Below are 23,821 nucleotides of genomic sequence, written 5' to 3'. Positions count from 1 at the left end.
ACCATACACAATCCTAGATCCCAACATTGCCTCGAGTAATAACATATAGAGTATAGATTGGTTGGGATTGTACAACTAGTTCAATTTAACATACAATCGTTGATACATGCCCAACAAATAAGTTGGTCAATTTAATGCTAAAATAGATGCCAAAATACACTATACTTCTGTGATGGATTGAGTACACCACGACCATGCCAAAACCACACGTGCTTGAATGAAAAACTAGAACCCAAAACTACCACAACCATCAACCTCAGATCAAGACACCCTCATCAAAGTCTCCACGAACATATACATGACACCGAACACTTCCCACATTAAAATGGGCACCATGCCAACACTGTTAGGGGTGGTCACAAATACATACATTCACTTTGGAATATTTATACATTGGCAAGTTAACCACAAATTTACCTCTCAATTTAGGAAATTGGCATTTTAAGCAGTTGGCTATAATGAAAACCTTCACGTTAATCAATGGTGTACCAACGATACTAACCAATGTGTCAAGCTTGTTGGATTGAACAAAAACGAAGTTGCTCAATGAAATCTTCTCCTTATGTAGCTAGAGGGGGAGATTGCTAGCATTTCTGGCCACTATTTTAATGTGAAAATGGGCCCTTGGACACCAAATCTTTTTATTTTGAAATACAGTGTGAAAAGGGGTCACCGTTAGATGTATTTACACATCTATTCTCGCTATTGAAAGTGAGATAAAGAGGAGAATGGGCATTTTTTTCTGTTGTAGAAAGAAAAACAGATTTCATAGAACTTATACTCTTCTCCTTGGCATGCTCCATTAGCGCTCTTGTGTACATCATTGAATGCCGACATTTCAGACATCACCGCCTCCATCACAAGCCACATTCCAGACCTACTCTAACTTGTTTAGTTTAGTGTACACGTTTTATGTTGATAGTGACTTATTTCTAGACTAGGTCTCGTGTTTTTTACCTCCTTCAGGGTTTTCCACGTTAAAATTTGTGGTGTATCCTGCATAGTTTTTGTTTTGTATTTTGTTGTTTTCTTTGAATAATTTTACACAACATAATCTTTGTCTCTGTAACGGAATGGGAGGCAAGAGTGATTGCAATGCAACGGAAGAAGATTGAGAGAGAGAGAGAGAGAGAGAGAGAGAGAGAGAGAGAGAGAGAGAGAGTGTGTGTGTGTGTGTGTGTGTGTGTGTGAGGCAACAGAGGGAGAGAGAGAAAGAGAGAGAGAGAGCTCTTAAGGCAGAGATAGAAAAAACTGTATGTTAACCAAAATACATCAAACATAAAACATCCAACAGTAACTAAGTTACAATGCGTTGGTTTATATACCAACTAAGCTAGGGCAAGTGCCCTTTTCTACTATTTACAAAACTAGCCCAACATGTCCATGAGCTAGTGTGAAACCTATCTATGGGAAGTTGAGTTCGACTCTCAACACACCCCTTTGAACACAACTTCTATCTGACGAGAAGGTTGTTCAGTGCGTACTTCGACTTGTCTAGTCAGCTGTGTTGCATACTCGCGTACTTGATCAATTGCGTATGTGTTGTGTATCGTTGCATATTGCTTCTGTGTCGCCTGTACCTGTACTCCCCCTCAAGTTTGGCAATGTAGATATCGTGAGACCAAGGTCCGATGCAAATTGCCCGAGCTTGTCGACTCCTAAGGCCTTCGTAAATATATCAACAACTTGGAGGTGTGTACTAGTATGTTGTATATCGAACTCGTCAGCCTGTACGCACTCGCGGATGAAGTGGTAATGCACTTCGATATGTTTAGTCCGCGTGTGGAATACGGGGTTCCGCGCCAGCTAGATACTGCTCATGTGTTCGCAGTAGAGACGAATTGGATCCTTGATGGGAACACCCAGATCCTTTAGTATGCATTTAAGCCATAAAGCTTCGCATGCGGCGATTGATGCGCCCCTATATTCGGCTTCCGTGCTCGACATTGCGACTATCGGTTGTTTCTTGCTGCTCCAAGAGATTGTTCCACTGCCAAGGGAGAAGACAAATCCGGAAGTGGATCGTCTATCCGTTTTATAGCTTGCCCAGTCCGCGTCGGTGTACCCTTCGAGTCGAATAGTTGTGTTCGACTTATACATGATGTCGTAAGCCATTGTCGTACTGACATACCATAATATCCTGTTAGCACAATCAAAGTGAAGGTTTCGCGGATTTTGGATGAATTGGCTAAGTAGGCCGGCCGAATAACTGAGGTCGGGTCGCGTAATGGTTAGATAGATCAAACTACCAATCAGTTGTTGATACTGAGACGGCTCACTCTCAGCAGTTCCGGAATTGGCATCAATCTTTAGGTTACGATCGAGAGGAGTAGACACAGGCTTGCACTTGTTCATTCCCAACTTGTAGAGTAAGTTGAGGACATAGTGCCGTTGTGAGATCATTATCCTGACTAGTGTCCGAATTACTTGAATGCCTAGCCAGTAATGGAGTTCGTGTAGGTCTTTCATTACGAATACGCCGGAGAGAAGTGTTTTGACTTTGTTGATCTCGGCGAGATCCATTCCTCCGATGACCAAGTCATCCACGTATAGGATGATGATGATCGGGCTATCCGACTCATTTCGGATGTACAGAGAAGTATCGGATTTTGACATCCAAAATCCGACTTGCTGAAGATACTACGTGATCTTCGAATGCCAAGCACGCGGTGCTTGTTTGAGGCTGTAGAGTGGCTTCTTGAGTCGGCATACGGCGTGCGGATGTTTACGCGATTCGAATCCGGGTGGTTGTATCATGTACACCGCTTCTCCTAAATCTCCTTGGAGGAAGGCATTTTTCACGTCCTTCTAGTGGAGGTGCCATCCCTTCGCTGCGACGAGTGCAATTACTATCCGTACAGCTGTCATCTTTGCCACCGGGGCAAAGGTTTCTTTGTAGTCTATGCCATGCGTTTGCGCGTAGCCTTTCGCAACGAGTCGTGCTTTGAAGCGGTTTATGGATCCGTCGGCATTGTATTTTACTTTGTATATCCATCTGCAGCCAATCGCTTTCTTGTTCGGGGGAGAGGAACAAGATCCCATGTCTCGTTTTTGCATAAAGCGTTCATCTCCTCGTTCATCCCGTCGACCCATCCCGGATCCTTTGCGGTTTCGGAAAGCGTTTCCGGTTTCTGTACTGGTGCTACTTTCATCATAAAAGCGTAGCGATACACCATGTACTCATCGTAGCCGTAGTGGTTTGCGGGGTTCTTTTCACGTGTGGATCGGTGTAGCTCTCGATCCGTGGGGATTATGGCTTTCTTCGCTCCATCTATGCGGATGTCGAGATCTTAAAGTTCACTGTCAAGACAGCGAAGCATCTCGGTCTCTTCCTGATCTTCATATTCCGGCATTTTCGCCTTCCCTTTGTCCAACTTCGGACTCAGCCGAGATGTGCTTCCATCTCTCGACGGCTCTAATGGCCCACTCAACCGTGTCGTAATTGGGTTGTCTTCTAACATCTGTGTGAGCCAATCCTCAGCTTCTATTTCTATTTCAGTGTCATCCGCGTCGAGCAGGGTTGGAGTCGAAGTATTCTCTGGTGCGTACCAGGATGCGTATTCGTCGAAGACTACGTTTCGACTTGTTCGAACCTTACGGGTAGCTGGGTTGTAGCATTTGTTACCCTTATGTTCGAGTGAGTATCCCACGAGGATAAATTTCTCCGACTTTGGGTCAAGCTTTTGCTACGTATTGTCGGGAATATGTACGTAGGCGATAAAACCGAAAATGCGGACATGTTACAAGTCCGGCTTCTTTCCGAAGAATTTCTCATGCGGAGTTATATCGTGTATTCCTGAGGTTGTGCACCTGTTCATGAGATATATGGTCGTATTTACCACTTCTGCCCAATATGATTTCGGCAGGTTCTTCTCGTTCATCATGGCTCGTGCGACTTCTACTACATGGCTATTTTTATGCTCTACTACGCCGTTTTGCTGAGGCGTGTGTCGACACGAAAACTCTCATCGCATTCCTTCTTTTTGGAGATACGCCATAAATTCACCCGAAAAATATTCTTTGGCTCCATCTGATCAAAGATAACGTACATGTCGGCCCCTAGTTTTTTCGACTTCGGCTTTGAATGTCTAGAAGTGCCTGAACACTTCACTCTTCTGCTTCATCGGATAGATCTAGGTGTTCTTGGAAAAGTCGTCAATGAACGTTACATAGTATCGGCATCCGCCAAATGTTGTTGTCTGGGTTGGTCCCCACACATTTGAATGTACGACATCCAGGATTCCTTTGCCCACATTCCGTTCTTTAGGGAATCGGTGACGGCGTTGCTTTCCGAACTGACATGCTTCGCATACGCTTATAATCTCCTTCGTTGTAAAGTTCGGGAGTCCAATTACGACTCATTTCGATTGCATGTTCTGGAGCTTTTGGAGATTGATGCGGCCGATTCTCTTGTGCCACAATTTCAAGTCGGTTTTGACTTTCTGGCCCTTTGCAAACATGGTCAACTTTACCTCGCTCAATTCGGGGATGAACATACGGCCTTCACGACGGTCATGAGTTATGACTTGATCACCTTTTTCGATGAAGCACCCATCATTATTGAAGCGTACTTGCATTCCTTGTTCGATAATCTGGCCAATCGAGACCAGGTTTTTCGTAATAGTGGAGACATGCAGCACGTTCTTGAGGTAGATTTGTTTGCCGTCATTTCCGATTGGGACATTCCCGATATGGTGTATTGGGTGAGTCGTGTCATCTCCTGTTTCGACATATCCGGGACGTTCGGGCTTCCGTAGTTCCTGAAACCAATCTTCATGGGACGTCATGTGATTGGATGCTCCCAAATCGACAAACCATACGCTATTCGGAGTGGAATCGGTAATTGACGCAAGTGCGGACATTGAGTGCACTTCGTGCTTCATTATGAACATTCCGCCGTAGTCGGAGTTCGTGGCGTAATTTGTTAGTTGTCAGCCTTGCTCACGCTTCTTCTTTCGACACTCCTCTTCGTGGTCGCTGGGTTTCCCACAGTACCCGCACTCAACCGGGTTCCTACAGTTGCTTGGTCCGGCGTGATGACTCCCCCTTCCGTCGAATTCTCTGGGATCGTTTCTGTCCGCTTGCCATTGGTGGGAGTTATGCTCTTGGTTGTGTCGGCCTTGGCCAAATCAACCTCTCCTTCCGCGGCTTTGTCTCCTTCCTCCATCTAAGTTTGAATATAGCATTTTTCCGTCATGTGCGTTGTTCCTTTGACGCACATGATTCTCTTCAACTAGCAACAATGATTGGAGATCCAAAAAGAAGGGAGGATTCTCTCTCGCGAGAACGGCCGATCTTATTGCGCCAAATCGCGGTGCCAAGCCATCGAGGCATATCTGTACCATTTCTTCGTCGTCAATGCTAACATTGATCGATCCAAGGGCATCACACAACTCCTTGATCTTTAAGGTGTAGTTGAAGATTGTTTAGCTCTTGTCGAAGTTGGAGCTTTTGTGCGGCCATATTGGCTGCGAAAATCTTCTTGAGGTTTTCCCATGCCCGCTTCGGCGTTTTAGCCTCTCGAATATAGCCAAGCATATGATCATGAATGCATGATGCAAGGCAATACAACACACGGCTTGCAGCCTGCTCCCAAGCGGGATAGTCGATGTGTGTTGGGTTGGGTTGTGATTCGTGAACTCCTTCGATGTAGCTCCAGTAGCCTTGTCCGACAAGGTATTGATGCATCTTGTATTCCCAAGATGCAAAGTTCGTTCTGTCGAGCTTCTCGGTAGGAAGAGTGTTTCCCATTTGAGTATTCATGGTGATTTCTTCTCTGTTGATGGGCCAGTTCTGTTGATCGTCGGCACGCAGCACAACACAGTCGAATAGGCTTAATCAAGTAACCACACCCTCTGCTACCATGTAACAAAATGGGAGGCAAGAGTGATTGCAATGCAGCGGAAGAAGATTGAGAGAGAGAGAGAGAGAGAAAGTGTGTGTGTGTGTGTGTGTGTGTGTGTGTGTGTGTGTGTGTGTGTGTGTGTGTGTGTGTGTGTGTGTGTGTGTGTGTGTGTGTGTGTGATGCAACAGAGGGAAAGAGACAGAGAGAGAGAGAGAGAGAGAGAGAGCTCTTAAGGCAGAGATAGAAAAAATTGTATATTAACCAAAATACATCAAACATAAAACATTCAACAATAATTAAGTTACAATGCGTTGGTTTATATACCAGCTAAGCTAGGGCAAGTGCCCTTTCTACTATTTACAAAACTAGCCCAACATGTCCATGAGCTAGTGTGAAACCTATCTATGGGAAGTTGAGTTCGACTCTCAACAGTCTCATATAAGTAATAAACTGCTATCAAGATTTCAATGAGTGATGAGGTGAGCTTAGATGATTCATCTCGGGGTTTTGTGACTAGGTTTGGTAAATTGGATATTGAAATGCCTATAGTAGAAATCGGAGATGGTGAGGCGAACTAAACTTAGGTGGTCTTTATCATGATTGGAATGGTTGAAATGTCTATGGTAGAAGTCAGAGTTTAGGATTTAGGATGCGAAACTCACGAAAGTGGTGTTAATCATGTTTGGTTGGATTGATGGGATCAAAATAAAGGAAGGGGAGCGAGAGGTGTTGGTATTCCCATCATATGCCCCAATATAAAATGCTTCAGATCTATACTCTAAAATTGTTTTTCTATTTCCGAGTTTATCCTTTTATAGCTTTTGTGAGTGTTATAGGGCAGTTCTTCTTGTTCTTGTTCTAAGTTGTAACCGCCTTAAGTAGACCATTATTAAGGTCGTTTTTAACGTGAGTGTTGTTAGGCTGGATTGTGGTAATATATATTAATATCACAATATCAAGAACTATAAACCCAATTGAAAATCCATCTAGGAAATAAGCAACAAGCAAATCAAAAAATAAAAATTAATAAATCTAACAGATAAGAATAAAATTGAAACATGCTTAAAAATAAATAAATGAAGAGAATGGAAGAGCATGGTTTAAAATTTTAATAGCAGAAATAATGATAGTAATTTCTACAATTTAAAAACAATCAATAATGAAATGCTAGTGTAAAATGTGATTACAATAAATGACATAAAAAATAATCAAACAAAAGATTATTTAAATAAAGATGAGTTGGCTCGTGTTCAAGCGTAACTCCTACAATCTTTAATGGACGTGCATATTATGTAGCAAATAAAAAATATAATAAATGAAATAAAACATGCTGATGCAATGGCATTAACCTTAAATAAAAGCAAGAAAGTTAGTTAGATCAGGTGACACGTGCATTGAGAATGACCATAGCATGTCATAATGTGATCTAAAAGAGTAAGTTTATGTGGCTAAGATTGTGTGCATTATAATGTATGGTTGTGAATTGATAATCGTTGCGAACATATGAGGACAATCATTGTTAAAGTATCTAACTGTATTATTATTACCAATCATTTTGAAGGTTATATTCATTACATGGACTTCAAAAATATAACTAAGCTTGGTTGTACATTTGGCTAATGACATTCTCTTATTTGTTAGGAAAAGTAGAGGTTAGATTCTAGGAAGCTAGAGAAGGGAATCAAATGAAAAGTATAATATCAATACATCCACACCATGAATAACTAAGACATTGGAGTAAGATCCATTGGACACCACTTTAAGATGTATGAGATCGGGTCTCACACCCTACATATATCCCATCCATATATATCTATATGTATATAGATTGATTGATTGATAGATATATACTATAAGAAGTTACATAGTAACATGAGAAGCAATAATCCTACCACAAAGTACAATGCATAGACAAAGCTAGAGCTAGCAGTGGCCCTCTCTCTCTCTCTCTCTCTCTCTCTCTCTCTCTCTCTCTCTCTCTCTCTCTATGGCTATATGTATATGTACTACGTATGTATTCATGCATAAAACGTATATATATACGTATATACCATGAATATGCGTGTATAAATTTGTTTGCCTTAGACCTTTCCCATCCAAGAAATAAAACAAACACCACTACCAATACTACTACTACTATTACTAGACCCATCCATGCACTTCGTTCTGGTACATGGGCTTGGCCATGGGGCATGGTGCTGGTACAAGGTCATCCCATTGCTTCAAATGGCCGGACATACCGTGACCGCCATCGACCTCGCCTCCAATGGCATCAGCAAAGTCCCCGCCCACTCCGTCACCTCCATCGCCGACTATGTCCGCCCCCTCACCCAACTCCTCGCGTCCCTAACCCCCCACGATCCCAAGGTAAAAATGCCTTCATTCACCTTGATTTATTGCCCCTCCATTGTATTTTTAATTCGCATTCCTATCGTGTCGCTCGTAATCCCGACAAGTAACTTTGTTTGTGCGCAAAAAATCCATGTCTTTTAGGTGGTCCTCGTCGGCCATAGCTTGGGTGGAAGCACTATCTCCTATGCCATGGAGCTCTTTCCGCACAAGATCTCTAGAGCCATCTTCCTCACCGCGTTCATGCTCCCCATTGGCTCCGTGTTCTTCCCGGTATTCTTTCTTCTAATTGAGTTTTGTTAAACATATTATAAACATTAAATGGGCATTGAGACCACCAATATTGAGTTTTTTTGGTTATATTGGTCATGCATATAGTACTTCGAGTTATTTCTTGGGTTAAACGCACTAGCTCCACATTTTACCGACGATGAAGAGGTCGAGAATGGCGACAACAACAAATGTTCGAAGAAGGAAATGGTGTCGGTGTCTATTCATCCCGAGAGTATCCTCAAACTTTACACCCGAACCTCAAGTGAAGACATATGTCTCGCTCGGAGTTGCTTGACCCCTACTCCGACCTCCCCATTCTCGGAGGTGCTCAACTTGAGTGAGAGAAATTATGGAAGCATTCCGCGGTACTACATCATCGCAGAATCGGACGAAGCCCTACCACCGAGCATGCAAGCTACAATGGTGGAGCAAAACCCACCCCACAAAGTCATTACCCTTGCCAATAGCGACCATTCCCCTTTCTTCTCCGATCCTTCTAATCTAGTGGATGTCTTCATTTCCATTGCTCTAGAACCAATCGAATGATGATCATATTTTTGATGGGCAAATCATTTGTAATAATGGCTTTTGCCTGTGTTAGTGACCATCTAAAAGAGTGCAATGACACTGGCCACAGTCTTCCCATGCCGCTAGAACACTCTTTCCTGAGAGAGTATGATGGGGGGGGAGCTTCAAACCGTAATTTGTCTTCTCTTCTCTGTATCATTCCAGCTTTTTTATAGAAGAAAGAAAAATTATGGCTGTCTCTCAATGTGGAACAATTAGAACACAGTATCTTCATCAGATTATGTGCTTGGGATATAGTTGTAACTTATGAGTATATCTTTTCACGTTAGTATTTGTATTGACATTTGAAGGGAAGAGGAGATGTCTCACTTCCCTAAAGAATATACTAACTTTCTCGCGATTAATAGATCGAAAAACATGTGGAGGCCAAGTTGCTGAATGTGTATAAACAACATTCAAATTGGTCTAGCATTATTGCTGAGCACCATGACCCTAATCCAGAATCATCCTTTCATTGTGTAGGCAGCAGCTAAAAAAGGGATATAAAACGGAGAAACAACTCGAACCAACCATGCGTAAGAACCATGCAACTCATTCCAATCCTTTCAGTGCATCTCCAATGGGAAAAATGAGTTGGAAAATGCATGCCCTTTCTCTCTTGAGCTTGGTTTACATACACAGACTATATACTCCCTCTCTTGAGCTTAAAACTCTATTTTTATTTTTATTTTTTAATTTCGATGAATGGGTAAATATCCCATTTTTCATTGTAAACCATTTGTCTCGTGGGCCAATTTTGGCCTTAGAAGACGTTAATATTTCTTTCTTTCTTTCTTTCTCATGACCATAACTATATCCTCCTCCCTAGACTATGATTATCAAACTTACATACGTGTCATAGATTACTCAAATATACAATAATAATATGTTGACTAAAGAAAAATACATACCACACATTTATGTTGAAAAAAATATACAAGAATATGGTGAATTTTCATCCATAATTAATGAAGCTGTGACCCCCTTGTAAATATTGCAGCTTCCTTATCTATTGGTTGGCAGCATTAATTAAGCCAAAAGATGATTTTCTAGCAAATCCAGTTGAATAGCTCTTTATTTATTAACCTTACAAAGAACGTTCCATTACATTGTGTCGAATTTCTGAATAACAATTACAAACCTAGTATTGTGGCTCTTTATTGACCTTCTGAATATAGCAAAAACTTTGCATCATTTACAAATACATATCCAATCCTAATTTCATTAGCTACTGCTTTTGAGAGATTGGGAGAGGCTACACAAAGGAGTCACAATATATAAAAGAGATGGCCTTATGAGTGCAATTACCAAACAAAAAGAAATATAAAAGCTCCAAAAAGTCACTCAAATCTAGACAAATAATCGTGTGCCATATCCATTCTTCTTCAGGTAATAAGCAAATTACAAAGCATTAGATGGCGGAGTCTTGTAATAGGCAAGAACAGTGTTGGGCAAGAACATCTGCCTCACACCCTCCGCCCTTATGATCGGATATATAATATTTGCAGCTCCCTGAACATATGAAAAGCAAACATCAGAACCATGCCTATCATTAAAACCAGGGCCAAAACACCATAATACCCTAACTTAATCGGGTATTTATTGGAATACCCCTAGGATTTCAAATTTGACCAGAATACCCTGATGTACTCATAAAGTGCAGTAGTACTGCAGGAGGTCATTCTGGCTAGGGATATTCTGGTAAATGCCCAATACAAGCTAGGGGTACTTGCTGTTCTCCCCTTCAAAACATATCCGCGTACTTGGCAAGTGCAATATTAGTAGTTACTTACTCTTAATAGTCTTGTACCAAGCCATAGTTTTTTCAGTGACGGAAAAGGAACCAATAGGCGACCCACACCAAATATCGCTACAGCAAAAAAATGTGCAACCAAACTCATCGGACGTGGATTTAAACCTGACAATAAAGCAATTGGGCCACTTGAAAATACTCCCCCTAAGCTCAGGTAATCAAAGCAAGCCTGTCTCATCTCCTTCATAGCTAGATCAGGTGATGCACAGAAAACTTTGTAAAGAGCACCTGCCAACGTATTTATTGTCGACGCTACAGGCTGAAACAAAAAGGAAACACTATTCTTAAGATGCATAAAGACAAAAGAAGAACAAAATTTACCTGAATTCTTTGATATTTTCTATGATAACCTGAAGTATTTCAGCATTACTGGAATACTCCTATTTAGTAATGCATTTTGAACTACAGAATACCCTTCTTTTTAGTTGTAAATTACACTATTTCGATATTCTTTTCATTTCTGACAAATTAGGGGCATTCCAGTTTTTTTTAAACTTGTAATGCTACATTTAGATAGTCTTGTAAATATCTAGTTTATGTTTGAAAACTTCAGGGTATTATCAAGAAAAGAATGTTAAGACAACTAAAAAGTTATCACCTTTCGTAGAGTGTAAAACTTCTCTAGGTAGCCACATAAGGCAGAAGCATCATGCAAACTTTTTAATGGAGCTAGTAAGTTCCGAAGAAGCACAATATCTGACAAAGCAACCGTCATACCGCCTCCTGTCAATGGATGGCGCATGTTAAATGCATCTCCCATAAGGAGTGCACCTGGCCTTGGAACTGGTAATGCTGGCATGCTTTTGTTTGGCATTGACCGAATATCTCCTTTCTCCACTGCAGCTACAAATGATGCTTGCAGCTGCCCTGGTAGCTGTCAGAATAAATTTGTGTTTTTGTGTATGAGAATCAGTGAATCAATCAAAACAAGAAAATAACACATGCATAGAAAGAGTTTCTATACAAAAAAGCATGACAAAGACATGAAAATGCTTTGTGATTATCAGAGAATTAGTTTGACACACAATACGGTATCTCAGCACAATGTTCAAAAATCTGTTGTCAAGCTACTCAGGCAGGGTTAGATAACACTCAAATGACATTATATAAACTAAATCCCGAATATCAAGTTGATTCACATAAAACACTAGCTTGGGTCAACGAATTGTGCATCACCAACCTAACAATTATTAGTTATGTAACCATATATATCTCCATTTAGCATTATCGTTAGATCAGCATACTCATATAGCAGGTCATCTTTATTATTAGTTAGCTAAGCTAACTAAGCTTTATAACTAGTCAGCTAAGTATGACGCCATGCATGTGTCCATCTGGCTTCATGATGCCAATTGTACATGTCCTTAAATGTAATTGGATAGTGCCATACAAACTATATAATATAACCAGCTACCCATGGGTAGCTTATAATTACTCATTACACATCACAAAACTCATGAATGGAATGTGACCGTACATCTATCCACGCCGAATACCATCAGAACAAGGTTTCTTCATCTCTTTTTTTTATCTCAGTTAATCTCTCTGCCTCAGTCTCATACTACTCAATGAACAAATGATATTTGTTCGTAAGCATTGGAAAGAATATATTCAGTGATTCAGGATATATTACCTGAGGTGCAACGACGGATTTTAAGTATTTCGCCATCTCTCCATTAGCTACAGAAGGCACCTTTTCTCCAGGAATATCAACCAAGCAACGCACTTCTGTGCTGCTAATAGGATAAAATAAGATTGGAGATGGGTCGGCAAGTATGACATGACCATGATTTGCATATGGTAGTTCACAGTTCTCTAGCACAAGTCCAACAAAGCAAGAAGGCACCTCGGGCTGCATTTTGTTCATGAATCAGTACAGGGCTTTCAAATCTCTCACAAAGTCTATGCATTTCTTTTCCAATAATCAATAGAAATGGCATATACGTATACCTTGGATGAACAAAGTGTGCGCCTGAGGTTTGAAAAGCATCCATCACAAACTATTGTTAATGGAGCGCGAACTTCTAATTCTTCCTCGCCAGCTGTTCGATACTTGACACCCTTTACAACACCATCTACTTCAATTAAGGAGAGCACAGTTCCTTGTTGGAGTGTCACCCTAAAGAGACAAGAGCAGTAGAGACCGAAAAGAATAGGGTAGTCTCATGTTATGTTCTCAGATGCAGATTAAAAGAATTTATTTTGGTTTCTCACAAAAATGAATAAATTAAAATATCTTGAAGAATTTCAGAGGTACTTACATGGGTAACTCTGCAGCCTTCTTCCGCATCCGTTGAATGAAACGCCCATTATGAAAGCTCCGTCCAGCAACATCAATTCCATATCCTTCCAAAGGATAACCCACTTTTGTATCTTTGCCCTCTTTGAAAAGTGCATAACCAACGACTCTTTGTGCATCTATGTCTTCCACACAATCTTTCACACAACCATTTACCACATGAAAATCTCATCTTGAAGAAACAACTAAAAGCAAGAGAAAACCTATCTTTTTCAGCCTCAATGTGCCAACAACTCAAAACGTTCCAAAAATTCAACAGCAATAAATAAGTATCCTGAAACAAAAGACATAATGACACATACCTGTGAGCCCCAACTCTGCCAACTTAAGATAACCTCCAGGCTGCAAAAGCTCTCCCACAATTCGATCGGGCTCCCTTAAATCTCTCTCAATCACAAAAACTTTTCGTCCATCCTGGCAAGCAATCACCACAAATACAATTAGCATTCCAACAAAAGAATGAAAGAAGCCACTATTTTACTTCATAGAGTCCATCAGCAGCATGGGAGTGAAACAAGGATACCCACTATCACCTGCTCTATTTGATACATATACCAATTGACTACCCAGAAGATTTCATCCAAGGGGCCTTAGAAGAACATGAGGAGAACCAGCCATTGGACTTTCAGATTTGGTTCATATTTTCTGTTAATAACGCATGGTTGTGCACTGTTTCGAAAATGGAGAAGGAGAAACAGTGATGAAACAAAGAAATGGGGGCATTGCATGTATCTTAGGTGAAGGAGAAACAGTGATTCCTAAAAACAAGCTTAAATTTAAGAATTGATATAGAGTAAACACATTGTGCGATTCATATGTTTATAACCATTTCTTTACTGTATTTTCAATTTACACTAGCCAATAACATATATGAATTTACAAATTACAATAGTATGACAGTAAGTAAAGGTTGCAAGTTGCTTTAACCACGATATCAATATACAAATAATAAGAGGTAAGATAGTGGACAATGAACATAGAGGAGATACTTGGTTACACACATTGAAAATAGAAACCAGAACTTGGCTTAGCCTTGAAAATAATATAGAGAATAGGAGCCCTACGATGTATCAACAATTTCCTACACGGTTATATTAGCTTTCAAGAACTCCTACCAAGGACAAGAACATCCCCAACAACACTAGAAATACTCTTTGCCCGCCAACTTAACCACAGAACCAAACCCGTGGAAGCCCCAGATGGTGAAATTAGGACGCAATCTTTGTTTTTCATTTCAGATTTTAGTTAAAATTTTTGTCTTTTCAACCATTTTAACCTCTCCCATCTACATTGCTGGGAAGTGTGCTTCTCTTTAGCAAATGCTGGTCCCATTGGTCATGTTGAACCTCTTATGTTAATTTATTGACATCTTTCTCGCTCTGTTGGATCTTTATAAAACATGCAGGTTCTTCTTCATTAAAACCTATAAATAACTTGAATTATCCCATATTTGTAATCATAGGCCGATTTCGGTCCTTTTGTACTTACTAGACATTAATAAACGTTATATGTTTTTTTTCTCTCTAACTCAAGAGACATTAGGTTCTTGATTATGACCTTGATGATGATCGATCCAAGGAATCACCATTAATGTGAATATATACAGGCATTGAAGCGTATGCCATGGAAACCCTCTTTTTTTTTTTAATCCGGAAACTCTGATCTTTTCATGATGGTATATGTGAATGATATAAAGAAGTGTTGTGGTAGGGCATACCTTTCCAAGAGTGTGAGCTAGGGCTGCCCCAGCGACCCCTGCTCCCACGATGATCACATCAATCTCGTCTTTCTTGGTGTGCGATTCTCCAGTCGCTTGTCGATGGTTAGGATTCTCCTTCACCTGTTTCCGATTCTGGTGACCGGGACGATGATTCCTCTTTCTGTACATCATCGATCGAATTGTGAAGAAGAAAAGGGGTAAGAAGGCGAGGAGCAGAGCCGTGGCTAGGGGAAGGTTAACGATGTCAGGAAACGCCATCCGCCAGAGAGGAGCAGAGAGGGGGGAGGGAATGCGATGAAAGAAAGGAAAGAGAGTAAACTAGGGTTTCATGCAAAGGCGAGGGTTGGGAGATAAGCAGGCAAAGCAGAGAGAGAGAGAGAGAGAGAAGACAGGATAGTTAGGGTTAGGGTTAGGGTTAGGGTTAGGGCATGATGGGCATGATGGGCATGATGCAGGGAAGAGGAAGAAGGCGAAGCAACACTAGATTGTGATTTCTTTTCCTTCTCTCGTTTTCGTTTTTTCTTTTTTCTTTTTTCTTTTTTCTTCTTTTTTTCAACCATTTATTTATTTATTTTATTCTTTCTATTTTTAGTTTCTTTTTTATTTATTTATTTTATCTATTTTATTTTAAGTTTATGTATTTATTTCTTTATTTTCCATATTTGTTTATTTTGAGTTCTTTCTTTAATTATTATTTTGAGTTCTTTCTTTAATTATTATTTTGAGTTCTTTCTTTAATTATTATTTTGAGTTCTTTCTTTAATTATTATTTTGATTATTATTTTGAGTTCTTTCTTTAATTATTATTTTGATTATTATTTTGAGTTCTTTCTTTAATTATTATTTTGATTATTATTTTGAGTTCTTTCTCTCATAATTTTTATTAACTTCTCTATTTTCATTTGCTTTTTTTTGAAATGTAGCTTTCATTTACATATTTGGAAACAAAATGTAGTTTATTTAGTTTATCTATTTTATTTTAAATTTATTCATTTGTTTAGTTTTAGTTCTTTCTTCAAATTTATTTTGTTTTCTGGATTTTCTTTTTTAAATTTAGTTTTAGTTCTCTCTTCAAATTTATTTTGTTTTCTTTTGTTTTCCTTTTATTTCTAGTCTTTCTTTTTTACCTTTCACAATTTGTATTCACTTCTCATTTCTAGTCTTTCTTTTTTACCTTTCACAATTTGTATTCACTTTCTCTATTGTCATTTGCTACCTATTTATTATTTGAAATGTATATGTATGTTTAAGCTTTCATTTATTTGGGAACAAAATGTAGTTATTTTCAATTTGTCTGAGAATTCAGCTATTCTTTAAAAGTTATTGTTGGCTATTTGTGTGTTGAGTTGGGTGTATCTCCTGCCACTATGTGTGTATGTGTGGTTGGCATCCATCCACCCATCCGGGGTTGAGTTGGGTGTGTGTATATGTGTGGTTGGTGTCCATCCACCCATCCTGAGGTTCACAACCCCAGAGAAAGAAAGAAATATATATTAACTATCTGCTAAGACCAATACATGGCCCATGAAAGAGAGAGAGAGAGAGAGAGAGAGAGAGAGATGCCTCTACGCTCTAATCCTCCCATATATATCTATCTGGGCTCGCAAACATGGCCAATTCAGGCGCACACTCGTCCACATTGTATCGACATCACCACACTACCCCCCACCCAACCCAACCACATCACATCATCACATTCCTACACGCCTCACGTGGCAGGGGGCATCGTAACATCCTCTCCATCCTGGTGCTCTCACCGCCTTAAATGATGCATATAAATGTGGATCGCCCCCACCCCATTGGTCAAACTACCCTCTTCACCCCTCCAATGTCCTCCTCCTCCTCTGTTTCACGATACAAAATCATGACAACCTCCCTGATGTAGACGGTGATTCTTCTTTTCATTAAAACAAACCGTTGGCTGTCATCATACATATATTCTTTTGCCACCCTCACTGTTTTTGTTTTTCATTGAAAACCGTTGGCTATCATCCTGTATTCCTACAACAACATCCTTTATAGGGACAGCCTGTATTTTTTAAAAAAAAAGTCATGAATTATTTGGGGAAAACACCATAGCTTCAAAGTAGCTGTAAAGCTTACTTGCGGGTCAAAAACAACGTAGTTGTGCTACTATTCTATTTTATCGAGACGCCATGTTCGAATTTTTTTATATGATAAAAGCATGTATTTCACAACGAAAATCATAGTTGTGGTTCTCATTTATTAGTAAGGTCGCCCAATGTTTCTAGAATTCTACCTCAATTTAAAATTACCATCAAATTCCTCCTATTCATTCTACCAAATTACAAGCGAAGGCACCACTTACAACAGAACAATGTTTGTTGTAGAAATGAGAAGACACACGTAGTAAATATATATGTCTTTTCAGCTTAACCATATTCTAAAGCATACTTCCTTTTTTTACCCTACTTTTTGGGATGGGCTTTTTTTTGTTCTTGATGTAAGTGTATAAAAGTATTTAAACAAAATCACTCTTTTTTCTAGTAATGGTAAACGATTTATGTGAACAAACAAAATAATTTGCTCACGTTTTTTTTTTCACGTATCAACTTGGGGCATAGACTTGTTCATGACACCACACCACAACCCCCATAATAGAAGTCATAATCAAGCAAGCCAACAATAGCGTCTCTTATCATCTTCCTTTGATTAAACTAAACTATACTCAAATTGCTTTCAATGTGGGAACTCTAGTTTGAGAGATGTTCTCTATCATATTCTTTTATAATACACAATTAAACTGACATAAAAATGTTACATAAAAATAGTCATGTGAAAATGAATCGTCCATGATCAAGGATGCCTATATAAATGTTTCATATTGTGTCATCTCCATGGGTACTTCTTTTTCATACCCTTCTTGGACCCCTTTCCTCAAGAGAGTTGTAAACTTGTATGTGAACAAGACCAAATAACCCCACAAACGTGAACAACTTAAAGAATTGCATTCAATAAGTGACATAAACCATTTAGATAAATAATTTCATATTATATAAGAAAAAGTTGTGTCTATATCACTCAATTGGGAGTACATTAGAAATAACTTCCAAAAACTTTTAGAAAAAACTTCCTTCGTTAGCGTTAGTCGTCTCCCAACAACCATATAGTATCCTCTAGGGCATACAATACAAGTAGACAAAATTAAAATAAGGGTATATTTGGAAAAATGATAATTAGTGATTTTAAACGTAGAGCATTGGCCTTCCAAATGTAAATTTTAATCACGGGCCTCATGAGAATATACAAGGAACAAGTGCTTGTTCGAGTGTGAGCAAGCAATGAGTGTTAGCTAGTAATGGTTGTGCAATGGACAACCTAAAACGTTGTGTTAGCATTTTAAGCTTACTAGTTCTTAATTGTTTGTGAGATCCTTTGTCACTTTTAGCATGTCCCCAAAAATTTCGCATAGGTGATCTCCCAGTTTGGGTTGTGAAAAGTCAATCTACCTTTGCACCATTGTGATCATCTTCCCATTAATGAAGATTTTAGCTATTTTTATGTTTTTTCTTATCTTTGTTTCTCTACTTAATTATGTGTTGGTTAAGTGTTGCTTGTTTACTATTTCCTTATCGTTGACCAATGTGAGTGGTGAGAATGTATCCACTTTCGAGTTTATTTACAATATGGATCAAACTAATGATGAGCAAAATAATAAGGGATTAAAGTGAAGAAAAGGGGCTTTCGATTGCAATTTGTCCTAGGTGGAAGCTCTTACTCTTGAGTGGATGTCTCTTTTTGTACATTCTTTGTGTGGCATACTAGTATGGGTAGACACTCATGGCAAGCCATCCAAGATTTGTCCTTCTGCTCCTCCCCACACTCCAAGCTTTGTGAAACATTTCCATGGTGAGGGTTGAGCCCATCATCTCATTCCACCTTTTGAAATAATGACTCCTTCCCCCACCTCAAGTTTGCTAATCCCTTCTTCCACCTTTTTAAGCTCTCAACTTCTTCGTAAATCCTTTTCAACAATTTGTATTTAATTTAAAACCATTTCATTTATATCTTCTCTATTTATGTGGGTGGTAACATCTCATTTCTAGTTTTACACTCCCAATCCCTTAGAACAATGGAAATTTAGACTCCACTAAGAGCTTGAGCTTATAGAACTAAGACATCATCATGTGGAGATTACAGCTTTTCCAGTTTCAACTTGGTTATTACAATTCCAAAATTGAGCTGAAAATAATTTAATCATTGAACCTTGCTTTACACATTTTCGAGAATTAAATTGCAATAGTACATGATGTACATACTTCAAGCCCTTTAACAGCCAATAATTCAAAAATGATGGAAGGAACAGCAAGGACGTATGCATATGGCCCACAATTTCCAAAATTCAATGAAACGAATGGCAAGTACACATGCATTTAGGCCACACAATTTCCACGGAAGATCACCACAAATAAAAATCCAACAATTTGGTGCAGTAGTAAAACAGTGTATGCAATGTTTTACAACGTGCATTTTCATTTATTAACCAAGTCTCGGAAAAACCCTCATTTTAAATAGGTTCTTCAAATACTTTCGCTAGCACTACACAAAGAGCACACATATACATTGAGAAGCTTTTCTGTCTACTCAAGTAACCAAACAAAATGAGATAATTTAATGCATGAAAGATACAAGGTAAACTGAATTATTAAATGGCTCATATCCATAGTTCTTTTCAAAGTAGTTCCATTTTAACTTTAAATCTCAGTGGGATCTTGTGCATATTACACTCCACCCTCTAGCCGAGATATACCTGAGCACAACTTCTCGCTCCTACTTCGACTCAGTTTTAGAAGAAAATCAATGAACACATATTCAAAGTCAGGCATTTTTCCAAACCCTGCAAACCACACGGAAAAAGATTTCTTGGTATTATTCTTGATTATATTACCAATATCAAACAGCCAAGAATCAATATTGAATAAGGAAATAAACCTGGGAAGTAGTTGATATCAATAACATAATAATGATTGTGTGATCCTGCTTCACGAATTATATCCATGTTGAAAAGTCTCAAACCCTAGGAAGTTAAGACTGAAACTATAAGACATAAAAAACATGCTGCATTGTCAAGAATGAAAAGGATGTAGACAAAAGTCAAGTCATACCAAACGGTGCCTCAATTCCTTAGAAAGACGATCCAAAAGCTCCCATGGAGGTAACTCTACAATAAAAAAATAGAAACATATTAATGTTGTAAATTATCACACTACAGAAGTAACACTACAATAAAAATAGAAATTGATTGAACACTTAAAAAGATTATTCAACGCTTGCATGGAAGAACTCTACAATCAAAAAAAGATATTTCTTTTAATGTTATAGCTGATTAATGGAAGCTTCTATCGTAACCATCTAGAGAAATACCAGCAACTTCTGGGTCTAGGTCAGCATTATCAGCTGCAGCTGCTGCATTTGATACCCTAGGAAAAGGCATCACACCATTCCCTCCTTGCCCTTCAACGTCTGGCAAAGAGAACCTCCGGACTACTCTAATGGAATCCCCGACAATAAATACCTTAAATAGAACCCCTCCTGGAAGAAAACCACAAATGAATCAAATGCACTACTTGAAAGAAAGGACAAAAACGTGAACTAAAGACTGAATATTTACCATGATTTACAAACTCCTGAAGCACCACAGGTGGGTGGAGCTCTGTGAGGCATACCTCATCATAAGCAAGATATAAAACATGGGATTGTGCACTTCCATCCACAACTAAAGGTTTTACAACTGAAAAAAATGAAAACATTAATAAATATTCAACTTAAGATTAAAAGAAAAGACATAAGTCAATCCTCAATGCATACTCTACCTAGTGGAAGCTTCAATCCAGCCTTCTCAACAATGCTTGGAATAGAAGCTGGATCACCATTCACAACAAGTTGTCTCGGTACATCTACTTGTCCTGGATGTAATTGTGTTTATCATTGTTTATCATTAAATTTATTTTGGAGACAAATGCAACTTGCCTTCACAAACATAAAAAAAGGACACACCTCCACAGCCACGAAGTTTCAACTTTGCAACCTCCTGAAGCATTGACTGCCTGTTTCTAACATGTTGAATAGCAGCCGGTGGATCTAAGACAATGACATCTGGATACCTTTGTTTGAATGCCTGAAAAAGATAGGTCAGATGCAAAAACTCTCTCACTTTAGAAATCACAAAAATCTACTAAAAATTCATTTGATCATCAAAACAGATAGCAAGACACTTTACAGAGCTATTTTACATGTCAAGTATGATGCATTGCAAACTTTCAAGCCTATCATGCTCCAAGCTAACCAACGTAACTACTGTCATTAGAAATCTGAGCCAGTTCCAGAGTACAGGTTTGCTCTCAGATCTAACAGATTGCAAATGATGATTACCAGCACAAAAGCAGGAGCTCACCTCCAATTGCGACCACCACTCCTTACCAGTTATCTGCAGATCAAAAGACTACTTATTTAAAACACATCAAGAAAAAAAAACCGCTGGTAAAAAGGGTTACATAACAACTACCTTATGTAGTATGACATCAAATGGACCCTGTTCTAGGAGAGGTCGATTGCGATCAATAGCAACAAAGGTTATGCCCTTATCCCTAACAATATCAAACAAGATATGTGAATATAGCTGTACAGAAAACCTGGTTACTCAAAGTCAGTACTATCATAAACTAGGCACCAATATGAAGACAACGTCCATCACATGTAAAATACTAAATTGATCAACCAAGAAGCCAATAAACAAAACAATATTAATGATGTCAAAGCAAACTTCACAAAGTAAACCTAAAGTTGGAAAAGATGATCACCAAAACCTAGTACTTGGATGTATGTGCCGAAAGATCTCATGTTAGTGAAGTGAATCAATAGGGGCTCAGACAGTACAGGCAGCAAGCATGAGCGAAATCATCCATGCATCATGGTAAGGATATATAGGGACAGCTATTTTGCAACTGCATGAAAGAGAGGAAATCTTATACATTTAGCTCTATTTGATAGGCAATTTATAAGGGCTTTTTTTTTTAATCCAATAGATATGAATGTGAGTCCTCTTTCCATTATGGGCGTACTACACAGCTCTAATTATATGTTTTCAAAATAACAAAGCCTCATTGTGCCAAAGCAGATAATAATAAGTTGCCATGGCGACAATTATCACATAATGACATGCTAATTCTAAATTCTAGAGCATGTGCCGCATTCTCACAACAAGGCTATGATATTCTTACAAAAGGCTACAAAATCACCTTGTTTAATGTACAGTGCTACAAAATCGCCTTGTAAATTCTTCAAAGGTGTTCATGATGCTTTTGACTAAGGTCGCTACTTGGGTTAGATAAATCCCTAGCTCGAGTTGCACTGTTAAGACATTTTGTTGAAGACAGACTTACACTGATAAGGTGATTCCTGACTTCTTATGTTAAGGTTCACAACACATTTTCTTTCATTTTCTGCCAAAGATTCACATGTTTCCATCTATAACACTTCCATTTTCTTGATATTTTAGTGCAACCTGTGTGTTCCTCACTCCTCCAAAGAAGATGGTAATGGATATGGTGCCTCAAGGCAGACCGACACTGCTGCTGTTTCTATGAGCATGGATTCACTATCCCACTTACAAGACAGCAGTTACAGGTTTGATATTTTACATTGAACATGTGAGTAGTTTATGTGGTTCTCATCGATAGATATAAGTGCAAACACATAAAAATGGCAATGAAAGAATAACGTGTACTGCATTTGGCTGTAATCACAGAGAATGATCGTGTTTGAAGGCAAGAACAGACATACAGGAGAGAGCGGTATTGTTTTCGCAGGACTAATAACAACTCTATATACGCGAAAATACTAATACAAAGGTCATAAATTATGATCTTTCCAGCAAACTATTTAATTGGAAAAGAATTAGATTATAGAAACATCTTCAGAAGACAAAGAGAAAAGAGATAATATTGTCATCTTCATATTTCAAGGTTTTTGTTGTTGAAAAGAGACAGAAGGTTTGCTAGGATACCTGGCTAGAACCTCAAGCTTTGGCTTGAGAAAGCTCTTCACTTTCTTCGACGTTAGAGCGTACCCAACAACCACCTTCGTGTTCCTGTTATCTCCATCAGAAGCCGAAGCATGAGAAGGCTTCCTCTGTCCATCTTCTTTACCTTCAGATCTACACTTCAAGCCACCCTCTGATGCAATCTCCAATCTGTCTTTCGAGCTCTGTAAGCCGATAAACTGTTTTTGCTGTCGCTGTTGTTGAAGGTCGAACGGTGCCTTATTAGCAACGGAGGAGGAGCATGGAGACTTCTCATCTAAGGCGATGGCATCCTGCTGCTGATTCTCTGCGATGCGATCCTTCATAAGGCACGAACTGGAGGAGGACTGCAGGGAGGGAAAAGACGGGGAAATGGAGAAGGAGAAGGAGAAGATGGTGGTGGTGATGATGATGAGAATGAGAATGAAGATAGTGATGACGACGATGATGAAGAAGAAGAAGAAACGGCGATGGCGATGGCGATGGCGATGGCGATGGCGATGGCGATGGCGATGGCGAAAGGAAACCCTAATTTCTGTGCAGACGAGGAGGAGACAGAAAACTGCATTTGCGTCATATGCGTGTATGTGTGTGTGAGTGAATGGAGAAAAAATAAACTGATTTTTTTTTTAATTAATTTATTTATTTATTTACTTATTTACTTATTTATTTATTTTATTTATTTTATTTATTTTATTTATTTTATTTATTTTATTTATTTTATTTATTTTATTTATTTATTTTATTTACTTATTTATTTACTTATTTATTTACTTATTTATTTACTTATTTATTTATTTATTTATTTATTTATTTATTTACTTATTTATTTATTTATTTAGTTTTAAACTCGGGGGGGTGAGTATGTATGTAATAATGTATGTATGTAGAATCGAGTGTGCGTGTGGCTAATT

The 23,821-nt window shown here is 38.7% G+C and overlaps 3 protein-coding genes across 3 annotated transcripts; 1 reads left to right on the top strand and 2 right to left on the bottom strand.

Annotated features, from left to right (window-relative positions):
- Positions 1 to 7,958: 7,958 nt before the first annotated feature.
- LOC147861689 (putative methylesterase 11, chloroplastic) lies at positions 7,959 to 9,215 on the top strand. Its single transcript, XM_087322537.1, has 3 exons — positions 7,959 to 8,212; positions 8,339 to 8,467; positions 8,573 to 9,215. Exons 1-3 carry the CDS (start codon positions 8,000 to 8,002, stop codon positions 9,011 to 9,013), a joined length of 783 nt encoding a protein of 260 aa, XP_087178663.1. The 5' UTR covers positions 7,959 to 7,999; the 3' UTR covers positions 9,014 to 9,215.
- An 876-nt stretch (positions 9,216 to 10,091) lies between these two features.
- LOC147861688 (squalene epoxidase 3-like) lies at positions 10,092 to 15,139 on the bottom strand. The gene is made up of 8 exons (XM_087322306.1): positions 14,864 to 15,139; positions 13,449 to 13,560; positions 13,109 to 13,283; positions 12,798 to 12,966; positions 12,481 to 12,699; positions 11,446 to 11,721; positions 10,828 to 11,106; positions 10,092 to 10,546 (listed from the first exon to the last, which is right to left on the bottom strand). The coding sequence occupies exons 1-8, from the start codon at positions 15,122 to 15,124 to the stop codon at positions 10,436 to 10,438; spliced, it is 1,602 nt and encodes a 533-aa protein (XP_087178432.1). The 5' UTR covers positions 15,125 to 15,139; the 3' UTR covers positions 10,092 to 10,435.
- Positions 15,140 to 19,476: 4,337 nt separating this feature from the next.
- On the bottom strand, positions 19,477 to 23,494 carry LOC147861687 (inositol-tetrakisphosphate 1-kinase 3-like). The gene is made up of 10 exons (XM_087322712.1): positions 22,893 to 23,494; positions 21,393 to 21,474; positions 21,282 to 21,314; positions 20,885 to 21,005; positions 20,701 to 20,793; positions 20,499 to 20,618; positions 20,252 to 20,419; positions 19,993 to 20,048; positions 19,820 to 19,904; positions 19,477 to 19,724 (listed from the first exon to the last, which is right to left on the bottom strand). Exons 1-10 carry the CDS (start codon positions 23,231 to 23,233, stop codon positions 19,609 to 19,611), a joined length of 1,215 nt encoding a protein of 404 aa, XP_087178838.1. The 5' UTR covers positions 23,234 to 23,494; the 3' UTR covers positions 19,477 to 19,608.
- Between the last annotated feature and the right edge of the window lie 327 nt (positions 23,495 to 23,821).

This window comes from Azolla caroliniana, unplaced genomic scaffold, assembly GCF_043228905.1.
Source record: "Azolla caroliniana isolate FFs.n. ecotype wild unplaced genomic scaffold, voAzoCaro1.0.p SCAF_7, whole genome shotgun sequence".
In the NCBI taxonomy this organism is placed as follows: Eukaryota; Viridiplantae; Streptophyta; class Polypodiopsida; order Salviniales; family Salviniaceae; genus Azolla; species Azolla caroliniana.
The sequence above is the reverse complement of the archived record's forward strand: the minus strand, read 5'-3'. Positions and strand labels throughout refer to the sequence as shown.